Genomic DNA, 15,955 nt, shown 5'->3' with positions numbered 1-15,955 from the left:
ATAGGAGGCAAATCCAGGTAAGATATGCAGAGCCGATGCCCGAGCGGCGTAGAACCTCGAACAGGAAAGGCCAAGGCCACCACCGCAATCAGGACCTCCGGATTTGCATTGTGCATCATAGTAAATAATCTACGCAGATTGTTCTGAGTGGATCGCCCCAGAATAAAACCTGCTTGGTCAGGGAGGATAAGTGCAGGCATGTGAGGGAGAAGCCGATCTGCAAGTAGTTTAGCAATGATTTTATTATCAGTGTTTATTAATGAAAGTGGGCGGTAGGAGGAACACCGTCCAGGGTCCCCATTGGGCTTAAGTAATACCGTGACCAGGGCAGTGCGCATAGACTCAGGGAGTACCCCAGTGGATGCCGCCTCCTCAAACATTTTACATAAGTGTGGGATAAGCAAATCAGGGTATGCTTTGTATAATTCGATCGATATCCTGTCCATTCCTGGGGCCTTCCCATTCGGAAGGCACATAATCACCCTATGGAATTCCTCCTCCGCGGGGGGTTCATTAAGTAGCCCACCAATCCCAGAATCCAGCCAACCCAGGGCGACCCTATCCAGAAAGGCGGTAATATTGTCACGCCCAACCGAACCCGTAGCAGTATACAACCGCTCATAGTACTGTCGAAATACCTTGTTTATCTTAAGCACATCCCTGACAAGCTGACCACCCTGGGATTCCACCTTGAGAATAGGCGCCAAATGATTCTTCTGTCTGACAGCCCAGGCTAGGGTCCTGCTCGGCCGATCCCCCTCCCAATATCTCGATGCGGCCACAGGCTCACCCAAGAATCTCTCCTCATCATCCATCAGGGCCCGAGCCTCTCGCCTCCTAGCTGCAAGAGTATTTTGCAGGTCTGGTGAATCAGCGCTCCCCTGAAGGAGTTCCAACTCTCTGATTTCCCTCTCCTTACGCACTAACGCCCCACAAATACTCTTCAACATCCCTCCCTCCTGCGACATGCACCAACCTCGTATAAACACCTTAAAGGTTTCCCAAACCACCCCAGGACTGGATACTGACTCGGCGTTAAACTGAAAGAACTCAGAGATGGCCTGGTGGAGCCCCTCCAGGAACACAAAGTCCTCCAAAGCACAGGCGCGAAACCTCCAGCGAAGCTGCCTAGGATAAAATGGTGGTCCTTTAAATTTTACCAGCACAGGGGAATGATCATAAAGTTACGCGGGAGAATATCCGCCCCCACCACCCCACGGGCCAAGTCAGGGGACATAAACACGTAATCAATTCTGGACGAACTTCCGTGTACACTTGAGTGAAACGTGAACTCTCGAGCAACAGGATGACAACGTCGCCAAGCATCAAATAGGGGGTAATCACCTATAATGGATTGCCATTTTTGGACCGCGTGAGGAATGGACCGATGAGTCGAGACCGACCTGTCCCATGCGGAAGAAAGGGCCACATTAAAGTCACCCGCCCACACTATTTCATAACCCGGGAAAAGTCGTAGATGCTCCGAGCATTTTTGGAAGAAGTCGGGAGAGTCATAATTAGGGCCATAAATGTTGATAAATAAAATATGATGATTCGCGATCTCCCCAGCCACAAACAAAAAACTTCCCTCCTAGTCCGCCACATGTTTGTGAAATTTAAATCCTAAAGAGCGATGGATGTAAGTCGCAATTCCCCGGGAATGCGTAGAGTAAGAGGAGCCATATCTATGAATTCCCCAACCAGAAAGGGCAGGGAGCTTGCAACCCCTTCCCAGGTGAGTCTCTTGCAAACAAAACACGTTTGCCTGATGATTCCTGGCAAAATTAGATATGAGGCGCACCTTTTTCGCATTTGTGAGGCCCCGAATATTCCATGTAAGCAGAACTATGTCCAATGGGACAGGGGAACCCGGCCCCCAAGGAAGAACTCATGTCAACCACCCATGGGTAAATGTTAAAGGAGCTGCAGCCGCCAAAATATCACCTGGGGCGCGGCCACAGGGAAACTCAGTCTGTCCGGACGTATCTGGAGCGTCACCACCCCCAACCAGAGAGCCCACCTCTCCCAGCCCCTGTGTATGAATATATCGGACGACCGCACACCAAACAAAAGCGAACCCCAACAATTGTTTAAGCAGGTCAGAGTCAATTACACGACAGGTAATACCACCAAATATGAACCTGCTGTATTCTCCATCTGTGCATTCAATAACCTGGGAGCCCCCCACACCCCCAAACAACGCACCCACAATACCAACAAAATAACAGACCAATCCCCAAACCCCTCCACCCACGCCAGAAACCCCAACCTACTGGCCCCCTCATCCCACCCACCACCCTAAACCCCATGAACAATATTCAAGTCAAGCTAAGTAGCCGCTGGGCTCGGGGGGAAGCTGGCGGCATCCGCGGGTCATAAAGCTTGGAGGCTCAATACCATGGTTCCACGTCACAGTTCGAACACCCACCAGAAAGCAAGTTCAGTTGGCAAAGTCCTGAGTCAGTTAGAAGTTTACATAGCTATCCCGCAGGACTCATCATGCATCCCCAGGCAGTCCATGAACATACCAATCCACCCCCCATCACAGAGACATCGGAGCTGGAGACACAGGGTCCGGAATGCTCAAGGCAAACCTCTCGGCAGATTCCGGGGTAGTGAAAAAGGACACCTTATCATCGTGCACCACCCTAAGTTTAGCAGGATACATCATAGCATAGCAGACCTCTTCTTCCGCAGCATGGCCTTAACGCTGAGAAACATTTTCCTCTGATCCTGCACCGACTGGCTAAAGTCAGGAAATAAACGTATAGTTGATGAGCCCCATTGCAGGATCTTCTTTTACCTGGATATGCGCAACAGGGTATCCCGGTCCCTCTAACTGAAAATTCGGGCTATAATGGACCTTCCCAGGGCTCCCGGGGGAGGCCTACCTGCCAATGAACGGTGGGCTCTCTCAACCATAAACATATTCGAAACCGGCGGGTCATCCAAAACCTCCTTCAGAAGCTGTTCAACAAAGAGTTCCATATTATCAATACGAGTGGACTCAGCCACCCCGGTAATCCTTATATTGTTCCTCCTCGAGCTCCCTTCCAAGTCATCATTCTTCGCCGTTATTTTCTTAACTGCCTGTTGCAAAGAGGACACCTCTTTCTGGAGAGCGGAGATCTTATCCTCCCCGTCCCCAATCCTCTATTCTGCCTCTGCCATCCGACCGCACAGTTTCTCAATTTGTATCGCCGATACATCCACCTTACAGGTTAGAGCATCAATCTTAGCTCCCAGGCTGTCCATACTCCCTTTGAGGGCCAGTAAGGTTTGATTCAATGTCAATAGGGGCAACCCCAGACTCTTCTCCCCGGCCAGCATTTACTTTGTCCGCCTTAGCTAAATGTTCCATCTTGGCTTGCTTCTTGGGGTTGCCCATTCTAGGGGAAACAGGGGACCACAAACAGAAGCCGCACCAGTTTTGGGAAGGGAGAAGAGCGACGCTCCAAGACCAGAGTTTGGCAATCTTAAGGGTGTAAACACCACAACTTGAGGGCGAAAGGTCCCTGCCCCCCGCATGCACACGGACAACCTCGAGCTGTGCCCCACACCACAGGTATTTAGCCTAGACAGGTGGGGGGGGCTTACCAACAGCCGGTCCTCAGGCTTTACCCTCAGGAGACCAACTCGGAGGTGCCCCAGAGAGTGCGAAGATCAAAATACGGCCAGGAGGAGGGAAAAAAAGAAAAAAACAGGGAGGGAGGTCTGGGGGGGGGGTATAGAAAAGGGGGGAAATTCACGGAGAAGGGGGGTGCTGCACAACAATCCTGAGAGTGCACCCTGCCACAGATCACACCCCTGGTCTCAGATGTTCCCCATCTGTCCCCAGTTCTCAGGAGTCCAATGCCAGGTGCTTATATGTGCCCAATGTCCTGAGAGTGCCTCCTGCCACAGCTCTCCCCGTCTATTCCACAGTCCACAGGAGACCAATGCCAGGTGCCCAAGTGTGCCTGATGCCGCCTGTTGTCGTGAGGGAGCCCCGGCAAATGGATATTCAATGAGGCCACTCCACTCACCTCCAAGGGGGCCACGAGCCCTTACCCCCACCGCCTCCAATGTCGTTAGCCGAGGATCCGAAGAGAGCGCGGCCCGCGGCCCCAAGCCAGGGCACTAGCACCACGGTAAAGGCAACAGCGCCAGCGCCCAGCACTGAAACAAGCCGGGAGCAGGCATCGCGGGATATACACGCCGACACCGGGTGCCGCCCGCCACCTCAAGCCGCACCGTCCCGCACTCCAGTCTCCACGAGGATGAGCTCCCCAGATCCACGCGGCCATAGCAACACAGGGCCCTGACACAGCAGAAAGTCGCCCGCAGTCCCTGAGGCGCAGTCCAGGGACTCCCCTCCTACTTCACCGCCACCTGAGGCACAGTCCGAGCCGCGGCCACGTTGAAGTCGGCTCCGGTGGGCAGAGGATCCTTAGCCTCCAGCAGAGCGCTCTCAGGGTGCGGCCATCTTCGATGCTGCAGCAGCGCCCCCCGTCCGTGAGAACTTTTAAAAAGATATTAAGATTTGTGAAGGAGAAAAGCCATAGTGAACCCGGTGGAGGGAGGCTGAGAACTGAGAGGGGTCTGCACCCAGAAGAGGGGGTTCCGGGGTTGAAGAATCACCATCTGCAGTAGCTTTTGAAAAGAACTTTCATTTGTTTGTTATTTTGTTATTGTGAGTACATCAGGTCCTTGAAGGCAAGAGACTTTCAAGATAAACGAGACTTGGCAATCGACAGCCCTGATAGCTGGAAGCGGAACTGTCGTCTCGTGCTGGGGAAGCTCGAGAGTGTACTGTGCTCCAAGATCCTACCTTAGGCCGTGCTCAAAAAAACATGGGGAAGGGAGACCGAGGCTACCGCATCCTGACATATTTGTGAACACCTCTTTCTTTCTCCTGATCATTATCTCACACACTTTTGTACTAGTTGTAAGGATTGGCAATAGGTTTTTCTTAGTATAGGCCCTTTTTATTTGAGACAACGCCACTAGGACTGCCTTATTTTTCGTTTGATAGTCAATGCTTGCTCCCATCTTAGATTTAGGCTTAGATTAGGCGTTTTTCCAACCTGCATACAGTTTAATAAACACCCTTGATCTGTGATCACTTGTGTCCGTCTTTACTGTTGCCACCATGAGTTCCTTACAGGTTGCTGTGTAATGTATGAATTTGAATCTGCATTATATGCCTTTTACTATAAAATGGATACCTCTCAATATAGGATGTATGCATCTCAGTATATATTGTATATATTTCAACATTTATGGGGTCATTACAAGGTTGGCGGTAAGGGGTTAACGGCACCGGTAATGGTGCCGGAACCGTCAACCCCTTACCGCCCCATTACGAGTCTGCTCGTGGGACCCGCAAAGGGCGCCTGGTAAAACCAGGCGCCCTTAGCGGGTCCCGCTAGCAGACCAGGGAGCTAACAAAGGGTCCGTTATTAACGGGCCTGTTAGCTCCCTCCCCATTTCCCATTGAGCACTATGGGGGCACGAATGGGTATGTACCGGGTCTGGGTTCCTCGAATGAGGAATTAGCGGGTCCTCCAAGGTTGGAATGGCCTAGTAATTCCTCATTTAAGGACCCCGGACCTGGTACCCGGTAAGGGGGTAACCATGCCGCAAAATGCGGCATGGTTACCTCCAAGGTCGTAATGACCCCCATAGTGTATGCATTTCAATATGTAATATATGTACAGTATATACATCTCAAAGTACAATGAATACATCTCAGTTTATATATTTCAATAGATAATGTATTCATCTCAAAATACTGTATATACCATTCAGTATACAATGAATGTATCTCAGCATGCAGTATATCTATTTCAATGTATAATGCATGGATCTCAATATACAGTATATACACAGCTCAGTATAGAATGTATGTATCTCAGTGTACATTTATTTCAGTATCCAATGTATGCATATCAACATATAATGTATACATATTAGTAGCTAATGCATACATTTCAGTGTTCAGTATATACATTTATGAATCTTGAATTGTGTCCCAACCCGCCCCCCGCTTTACCTTTGGTAATGGTGCTGACTTCTAGAATCAGAAGATGAGCCAGGCATAATGAATTTGGGAAGGCAGATCATTTCTCACTACAGCACATTTACATTTTGATCAACTAAAGCATAGGAAGATTAGTGCATAAAGTGTTTGATACAGAGGCATTCCAAGATCTTCCCGGGGAAGTGTGGTGGATAGGCCTATCTGTGGGCTTGAGGTGGGTTGGGGTATCACATCAATATATTTGGAAATTTCAGATTGTGGAGGTTGATTATATCTGCCAGTTGGTGCATCCATGTGCTAAAATGCAGGTGTGAGAACTTGTAGAGAGCTTTACATGAAATAGGTATTTCAGTAGGAAAAAAACGAAAAGAAAGAGTATGAGATTATGCGTTCACTTTTATTGTACCTGTATTCAGTAGTGTTGGAGTTGACTTACCGGTGCTTCTTCCCTCTGTATCCAACGCTGGCTGAGTATACATTTCTTTCTTTTCTTTAATGTGTGAAAGCACAGGAGGGATATTTGAATCACCTGTATTTTTAGAAAAAATGAAGCAATTATACCTGCAGCATTACAACTTAAATATTCACACACCCAATAAGGACACTGTTTGCTTGTTTAAGAATGAAAAGAATTCCTAGGTAAAATTTACAAGTTGGTATTCAATAAACATTATGGTATAAGTGGTTAAGCAGAGCGGCACATCGTAAGGCAGTTACTGAAGTATTCGAGACCTTACCATTGGTCTATTTTGTAGGGTAGGTGACAGCCGCACAGGTTATTGGTCCAGAACCGAACGAGGATCAAGATCACACTAGAACTTTATGGTAAGGGCCCGAACGCCATTAGATCTTCCACAGGGAGGAAAAGAGGAAGCTTCACCCAATGCTTCCAGCTCTTTGGGTCTCCTTGCCCAGTGCCCAATCTTTATATGTCCCATAGGAAAGCTTGGAATCAAGGTTTCTTTACCAATGGTTAGAGCCTGCATCCCAAGCTACATTAATGGGTAAAGAACTGGATACAGAGAGAAGAAAAAAAGAGAATGGAATGGAGGATACTACTGGTGATCAGTGCCTGTATTCCACACCTATATTGTCTAAAAACATACTGTGAGAGGGGTCATGACTGCTGCATAAAGACCCGCCCTGTGCCCTCAGTCGGTGAGTTGAAAAAGGGTCATTATCTCAAGCAAGCATGACGCCCGAAGTCTAGGCAGTTATTGACACATGGAGTTGTGGAACTCAGAACATTTTTTAAAAGTGAATGCTATAAGGCTGCTGCCCAATTCAGAATGTTTGAAATGAGGCCTGTACTAAAGATTATAGATTGTAATCTGAGGACGTATACAATGTAATTAAAGTGTTATGTCTTTTACAGCACTGGCCACGTACTGATCCTAATCAGATGCCCATTCAGTAACCTTTGTGAAAGGTGTTATCAATTAAGTTCAACCACATTACTACTATATTGCCCACCAGCATAGGTAGTCATTGTCATCACAAGTGGACATTCCAGCTCAGGGCTGATATGATATGGACATAACATTTCCTTTTAACCGTGGTGTGAAGCCTTTCCTCGTCTCAAGACTATTTTACTACCAGTGTGCAGCTGACGAAAATAATTATCATAGGGAAGCTGCATGGTCTGGAAATAAGGTACTGTAGCAGGTGCACAGCAGGTGGACAGCTTTCCACCACTTTGGAGGTTGGGATTACCCAAAGGACTACCCAACTGCAGTTATATGAGCTGAAGAAGGGTTGCTGAGACAATGAGATTCACCTGGGAAAACTGGAGTGTGGCGAAGCAGGGAAATGAAGTGCAGAGAACTGGATGTGTACCTGTGGTGGAGGAACTATTGACAAGACCAGATATTGTCACCACATACACAATAAGCAGAGTGAGAGGCCACAACTAAACCCACGCTCTACGAACTCTTCATGCTCTTTGAACAAGTGTATTGAGCACAGGCTAGGCACCAGGACACAAGATGCTTTAATAATAAGCATGGAGAGAGAGAGAAAGAGAGAGAGAGAGAGAGAGAGAGAGTTGTGATTACGAGGGTGAAGACTTTCAGAATCGTGAATAAGTGCTGCATTAAATGGATAGAGAAAAGGAAAAGGGCCACCGCTTATTGTCTGTGGTTAGGCCTCATACCCACAGAACATGACAGAGGACGAGGGCCTGATGCTTGAGAAGGAGTGATGATATAAGAACAGGATGTTGGCCCTGCACCAGAGGTGGAACGCACAATTTTGCAGAGGTGAATGCTGTCAAGTCCAGGGGTGCAGTGATTATGAGGCAAGACCCTGAGAATTATGTTGGTCTCCACCTGAAATTAATGTTTGTAATGTTGTTCTCTATGTATGGAGAAATTGTAAGAACCCTTTAACTCTGATTATCTAACCATCCGTGGCTGAGCAGTCCTATTAGGAGTCCCACTCTAGCACTGTTTTCTCTGTGTTGCCATTGTTACAATAAGGTTATTCACTTAATGCAGAATTTAGCTGAAAGCCATATTTAAAGTTAATGCATCTATATTGGGCAGGGGCAGCGGGTGATTGCCCTGCCACTTTTTCACATATGATTATTCAAAGGGTTTATTTGTTTGTTCTCATTGGTTTTGTTGCACTTCAAACTTGGTGCCTCGCAGTGGGCATGAAGAAACAACTGGCGACTTGGCCAGCTTAAAAGTGTGTTACACAACAACACAGTACAGGCATAGGGTTTTTTTAAACTCAAGAAGAATCAAGCGAAGTGTACTTATTGGTTGCACACATTTACTTCAGCACTGTTAACCGTTTGCATAGTTGATGAAAAATAGAAAAAGGTTTCAGTGCGGGTGTAGTATAATAGGAAGCCAGAGTTGCTGATATATACACTGATTTTATTCAGTACTACAGGGGGTACTGTGGCCACTACCCATATTTTTGCTTTAAAAAAATAACAACAAAGAAAAATAGAATATCTACAATGCAGGTGGATGCAGCAACAAAACAGAACTGGATGTAAGCACTACCACATAGAAGAAAGGCTCAAACTGAATGGAAATTGAATGAATGCTACGGAATATCGTGCTGAGGAGAACTAATGCCTTCTAAAAAAGGAATGCAGTAAGATGACCCTTGCTGAGGGCTGGTGCCTTTAAAGAAAAACATTTAATTCTCTGGAAATAATATAATTTTAAATGGGGCAGTTGTCTTTACTTACTCCAAGAAGGATACTGTGAGCATGATTCCCTCCGCATTGCCATTATGTTTTCAGGGAGAGTAGTGCGTTAAAGGCCTTGCCCGTTGGGGAATGTTTTTTAAATGGCTTTATTGGAGTTTGTATGCGGTACATTCATATCAAACACATGAAATAAACATAAGGATCATAACGAGGTCTGAAAGAAAAACGGATGCTTAAGTCCTTGTAGTACTAGTTTTTCGAATTAGGAACATTTTCATATAGCTTACTTTCAGCCAATGGCTGACTGTATTATATGGCTTGTAAGGGTTGACATTGAATTGTTACAGTTAAGTAATTTAGTTAACTAGACACCCATTAATCCAAATTTCATGGTGGTATTAGAAAATATGGTTAACCAATTATCAAGTGCTCTCTTCCAAATGATGTAGATTGTTGATTCCACATCACAGTGCCTGATCACAGACTGCAAAGCACGTTCAGCTGATGGCCATTTCTGTAAATCTCTGAGCCATGCATTGTAAGGGTAGTCTCGCTTTTCAACTAAATCTCAATATTGCGCTTCGTTGGTACCAGGCTCAGGGCCAGTAACTTTGTTTTTGTACATGTTTCCCCTTCAAAGGGTGTAACCCAAGCAAAGATAACTTGATCTAAACCTCTAAGCTTCATTCCATATATGCACATTATCAAACTAATAGATCTGTCAGAAAGCCTGTGCAGGATGCACAGAAGACTGAATTAGGGAAGGAGTGTTGACACAGTTACTGATCTATAAATTAACCAAAAACAAGGTAAAAGCTAAACAAAATAACAAGTCTCTCACGCTTGGTGTGATAACCTCTCACCTCCGAGTGGCTTTACTTGTTTTTTTAATTTATTGTGCATTTGGTTAAGAAAAAACAATAAAACCTCAAGCACAATTAATCAGCCAATAAATGATTCAAACAGATAAGAAAATTCATGTTTACATAACATCAAGATAAAAAGTCCATGTTAATGACTGCATTAAAAAGAGACTTTTCCCCTTCTTGTCTTACAAAAACTGTAGTTACTTATAACAATGAAAATGCATTTAGAGTCATCATAACATTTCATAATCATAGAGAGGTGCATAAAAAGATAAAAGCCACTTAAAACGACAGCATTTTGCTCCATATATCTCTCCGTATGTAAAATGCAGCAGCTGTATATAAAATAGATTCTGCACCATATATACAGCTCCAGGATTGATCTGTATGCTGTCCATGCTCGAGGCTAGGGTAGCGTAGCCTTTTATATACTGGTCGCTCTAGCTGGGAGAACTGGTAAGTAAATGGTGCAGGGTCTCAAACTCATCGACAGAGACTTTTCTCATGTGGGACCCCTGTCCAGCGTTCCACTCCCTCTCGTGGGAAGAATACTGAACCGCATATAGGTTATAAACCTCCAGATTTGAATATTACACGGTTTAATTAAATAGGTGCGAGGGTTATAATGGATAAAACCCAGTCTTGAAAATTCAACAAGGCTTGTCTTATTGTGTAGCCTGCAGAGATTATTATTCACATCACAGACATCAGTATTTTTCATCAATGTTTTCATGTACGCGGGAGAGTCAATTAAATCATCAATGTGTACATGGATTTCATCCAAGAATTTCAAGGTGGATACACAGAGATCCTGGAGATGGAAATTAGAGGAGGCCCCAAGATACTGCCCTGCAAGGAGGCCTTTCAGGGAATTTGAATTGAGGTTGGGGAAAGGATGGAAACCACAAATTTACAGCGTTGAAGTGATCAAGTTGCTCTCAGGGATGCAAGACCAAGCTCCAAACTTAATGCTTCGACGGTGCCCGAAGTAGGGACTCCCAAGATGGAGCGTAGGATCTTTCCCTCCAAGGTTTCCAGCCACTTCCTTTTAGGTTCTGTGATAGCCGCAGTGAAATACAGGATCCCCGGGACAATACTGGTTCTATACACCAAGATCAAACCCTTGATGTTATATCCACCCTTGCTACTTAACTTCTTAAGGGTCCACCATTTTTTCAAGACCTTAGACATAATAAAGTCTCCATAAAAAGTGTTATTAGGCCTGTCTTTAATAGAAGCACCAATATATAGGTAGTTGTCGACATCAAGGGCCACTTCACCCAACTTCCAGGCATAACAGGTTTGTTTTCTTGCATAGATACCAGAAATTACAATCTTGGTTGTTATTTTGCTGTGTGTAAAATGCAAGAGAATTAATCGAGCCTTGGTAATCTACAGGGGTGCGATCCAGCAGCACTATATCATCAGCGTAACCAAGCCATGATGCTAGATCAACCCCCAACGCCTGAAGGAAGTTTCTCACTGTGCCAATACTCATAGCCATGTCAGAGGTATACAGATTATAAAACAACGGTGCAAGAAGCATCCCTGCTTCTCCCATGGTTGGTAGATATAGATTTGGACACTAGCCCACCCTGATTCATACGCACCACAACCAGTGTATTGGAATAGAGCTCTCTAATAAGGTATAACAATCTAGAGTCCATACCCCAGCCAGTTAGCTTGGTCCACAAAGGGTCACGCAGCAATGTGTCAAATGCTTTGGTGAAATCCACAAAGCAGGTATATAACCTTTTTCCCCTAACCTTCTTCCACGTCAGCAATAAGACTTTGGATGGCACACATTTAAGAGTAGTCGCATGATCCTTGCGGTAGCCAGTTTGGAATTTATTTATCAATCCCCTCTTCTCAGCCCAAGCATTCTTCTTTTTCAGGATGAGGGTTGCAAAGATTTTTTTACTACTGTCTAGCATGGCCAACAGTCGATAATTAAGGGGATCCGTTTTATCCCCTTTCTTAAAGACCGTGACCAAGACATACTGCCTCCAGCTGCCAGGTATTTCTCCTGAATCAATAATACTACGATAAAGACGCAATAAGGTTTTCGCACAGATGATCGGATTTGCTTTAATAATAACGTTAGGAATTCCATCAGGACCTGGGGTCCTGGGGTTCTTCAAACCCTTAATAATGTGAAGAATGTCATCTCCATCAAAATGTGAAAGGCCTTCCAGTAACGGGCGAGAAATGCACGTGGTGTTATTATATCATTCATTGCAGTATAGATTTTTATAGCAGCTATCCAACGTGACTCAGAGATGCAGTTATCTTCCAAAGGAGTAATGCCCGCAATGTATGTCCTGATCATGGACTAAAACCTCTTATTGTGTTGGTACGCAACAGGTTAAAGAGCTGCATCCAACTGGCACTGTGCAGAGAAACCTTGTGAGCTTTTACCCAGTTTTTATAACGAGTTTGTATGTTCCTTTTCAGTCTGTCCCTCTCTATAACGGAATGCACATCATTCTTTTTAATTTGGGCACAAGCCAATCAATGCTCCCTTTTCCTGTTGTGTATCAACATGTGAAAGGAAAGCCCCCCCACGCCAAGTGCTTCCTCACTTCCCACTGGTGCATTGAAACACATTGTTCAGAGACTCTAACATTAGTTTGAAATCCCAGTTGTTATTTGGTAACCATGTTGATATAATCCACTCATTATTTTTTCAATAATGCTGGTCATAATGTCAATATTTCTCTCTGTCCAAATGAGGCAGTTTCCCTGGGAATTTATTGTGGCTCTCGAGTTGACATAATACAAATTCTGAAGGGAATCTAGCGTCAGCGACCACTTCAATATGGCCTGATCGCTAAGGCTGCTAAGGTCCCCACACTTCATTTTAGTGCCTAAGTCCATGAAAACGTAATCCAAATGGGAAGAAGAAACTCCATTGGACCAGGTGAACACAACTGGTTCACTAACCGGAATTCCTAAGTTCAAACATTGGACATCGTAGACATCTATCAACACTTCCTATTTCGAAATTCTACTAAGTATGCCACTAAATTATACAAATGTTCACATGCCATTGCTAGGTGGTCCATCAACATCAGTGTATTAAGGTCACTAGCAAGGATTACTTTTCCATCGGGGTTTGCTTCCAATCACAGTCAATATCTCAACTACACTCTGCATATCATGGAAACCAGAACCTTCTGGGGGATCGTAAACATGAATTATTAAAATCGGGGCTCGAAGGCACTTTGTGTCACTAACAATGGCCAGCAGTATATTGGAGGAAACAGAGCCAATCTCGTAGAGAGTGAGATTAAATTGCACTGTGGACCAAAAGCAAGGCTCCCATTGTCCTACCTCTCAACCCACTGATTGCAGGACGGCATATTTGATAGCCGTGAATGTGAAAATCTTCCTTCAGCCAAGTTTTGTGTAACATAGAAATGTCACTGTCCCTGATGTGTGAGAAACCCAAGGGCAGAGCAAGATCTGGGCGGTAGCCCCTGGTGTTCCAACACAGCCAGGACAGATCCAACCGAGCGTGTTCCGATCACTTGTTCCGGTTTACACTTAATGTTTCTGACACCCAATTCACCATTTGTCTCAGCCACCTAGTCATGGGTTTATTAGCATCTATCACATCTATCACAAGCTCTACCAGATGCAGATTTGCCCATAAGAGTGGCCGATGCATGCGACAATACTCTGGTGTTGGTCTTGTTTCCAGTTGTATAGCCCGCCACATGCTTTCTACAGAGCGTGAGCACAAAACCCAATCTAAATAGCTGCGAAGTGCATGTACTCAGGAGTGCCACAACAGCTGAAGAAATAAATTCAAACTGACGTTTAAGGCGTTTGTTTGCTAAGAAAACCCCTCTAGAACCTTAAGCTGTGCTACTGTATGATTAGCCAACCTTTTTCCTTCCTAAAAGACTTTGGGCCTCATTACAAGGTTGCCGGTCCAGTAACACTGGTGCGACTATTTATACCACTGATGACGTCGACATCGAGACGGAGGCCTTCGAGGGACAGCGACTCGACAGTCATCGACGCACAGCGCCCTTTACTGGAAAGAAAATTACAAAGCTGCAAGCTAGATCTGGAAATATCAAAGATAAGGAATACGTGGGAGGACACAATCCATTCAAAATGACTATTCTCCCGAACACCCTGACCAAGAACTCACTACCGCCCTCAACACACAGGTCATACCTTGCCCTTGTTACAATGACTCGGTGCGCTGGAGATTCAGCCCACAGTAGATATCTCTGTAAACCAGGAGACATAATGGCCATTAGCCTTCTGGCCTTAGGTTTCAACAGCTCCAAAGTCTCTCTCATTAAATCTACATGATCATAAAAGCAGCTAGTGAACAATCTAATCTCCCCTCGCGACATAACATTAGGAGATGGATACAAATGTGCAATATTATTTCCCATGCCCCTCCCTCTACAATAGGCCATCACTGCTTACTTCGTTGCATTAACCACCAGATCTAAACTGACCATGAAGCAAGCGTATTCGGTAATAAGTCTCTGCAAGTCAGGCCATCAGGTGAGGAACTCAATATATGATCGTACAAGCCATTAAAATACAAACAGAAGTGCGGGGGGGGGGGGGCAGGACACAGCCCTGGCCAGTGATCAATTTTACAACTATATTCACCATCCTATATAGAGGATTTGTCCATTCATGTCCATATGCAAGTGTAAAGTTGTAATGGGAGCCTTAATTACTAGTCATTTAGACTACTGGAATGCCCCGGTTGCAACACTTGTGACGTGTTGCACTATATTTCCACCTACCACCCCCCCTGTCGAGACCTCAGTTCCACAACATTTTTTGGTACACTTCTACCACTGGCCTTGGCGCACCCGTGACTACAATTTAAATGAACCTGTACATCTCCCATTGGCCCCACCTCTGACACAGGGCTGTGTAGAGTCATGAAACCGTGCCAAGAGATTCATAAAGGCAGGAGTGCAATTCATGGATCCGAGCACCGTCCACAGCTTGCCTTGCTCGACATTGTCAAAGGCCGTACTCAGATCCATGAATGCCAGATAAATGGGCTCCTCCCTTATATAAATCAAGTGAGAAATTGCCATATACAGCAAGAGACTGCTCTGGCGTGCTGAGCTTTGGCCGGAATCCCAGCTGCACTAATGAGAGCACCCCACTGTCCACAACTCACTCCTCAAGCCATGCCAAAATTGCATTCTCCAAAAACTTTGAAAACAGAATCCAGCAATGAGGTGGGCCTATACGGAGCCCGTGCATCGCGCAGACCCATTTTATATATTGGGTAGATGGTTGCGTAGGGCCATAAGGTAGGTACAGCTCCTCTCGCACAGATAAAATTGAATCCCTGGGTCAGACCGGGGCCCACATTTCCGTAGCCATTCCAGACAGATCTGCTGGCACATTATTGGGAACAGGTGCCCGATTGCAACACTGGCAGCCACTGGCTTTAGTTATTTCCATCACTGAAAAAACAATCCCTGAAGCAGGGCCCCCCTCCTGCAAATTCCCTATACTCTCCCCGGTACAATTTACTTCCCCTCGCTGTACAGTATATAAGGATGGAAACTGATCCACCCAGGCCAGATCAGATGCATTGGGGACCAGGCCTTCCGATTAAATTTGTAGAATGGGCCATAGTTCGCAATTTCCCAGAAAAAGTTTAATATCATTATCCTGGGATGCTCTGACCCATGTATCCCATGCCTCGGGTTCAACAGATCTTTTTCTTCTGTCCAAAGCCTTCTTAAAAAGGAACCTTGCACAAATAAAACAGTGTTTAGTAGCCTGGAGATTTTTCAGTACTAACAGTTAGCTCTCGTCCATTTGTGGTAAAATCATCCAGTCCCTGGTGCTGTTCTTCTTTTACCTGCTACCCGGGTAAACACCAATGACAAATTCCGC

At 45.5% G+C, this 15,955-nt stretch overlaps 1 protein-coding gene across 2 annotated transcripts in view; it reads right to left on the bottom strand.

Moving 5' to 3' along the window:
• The window catches only part of LOC138582126 (zinc finger protein 684-like), a 154,318-nt gene that overhangs the window by 36,914 nt on the left and 101,449 nt on the right, over window positions 1–15,955 (bottom strand). For both annotated transcript variants that reach the window (XM_069653126.1, XM_069653127.1), the window contains one exon: window positions 6,459–6,551. In XM_069653126.1, coding sequence (XP_069509227.1) covers window positions 6,459–6,551 — 93 coding nt within the window. The remainder of the gene's footprint in view (window positions 1–6,458; window positions 6,552–15,955) is intronic.

Source organism: Ambystoma mexicanum, chromosome 3q, assembly GCF_040938575.1.
Source record: "Ambystoma mexicanum isolate Mex_15411 chromosome 3q, UKY_AmexF1_1, whole genome shotgun sequence".
In the NCBI taxonomy this organism is placed as follows: Eukaryota; Metazoa; Chordata; class Amphibia; order Caudata; family Ambystomatidae; genus Ambystoma; species Ambystoma mexicanum.
Note: the sequence above shows the minus strand (reverse complement) of the source record. Positions and strands in the feature narration are given on the sequence as shown.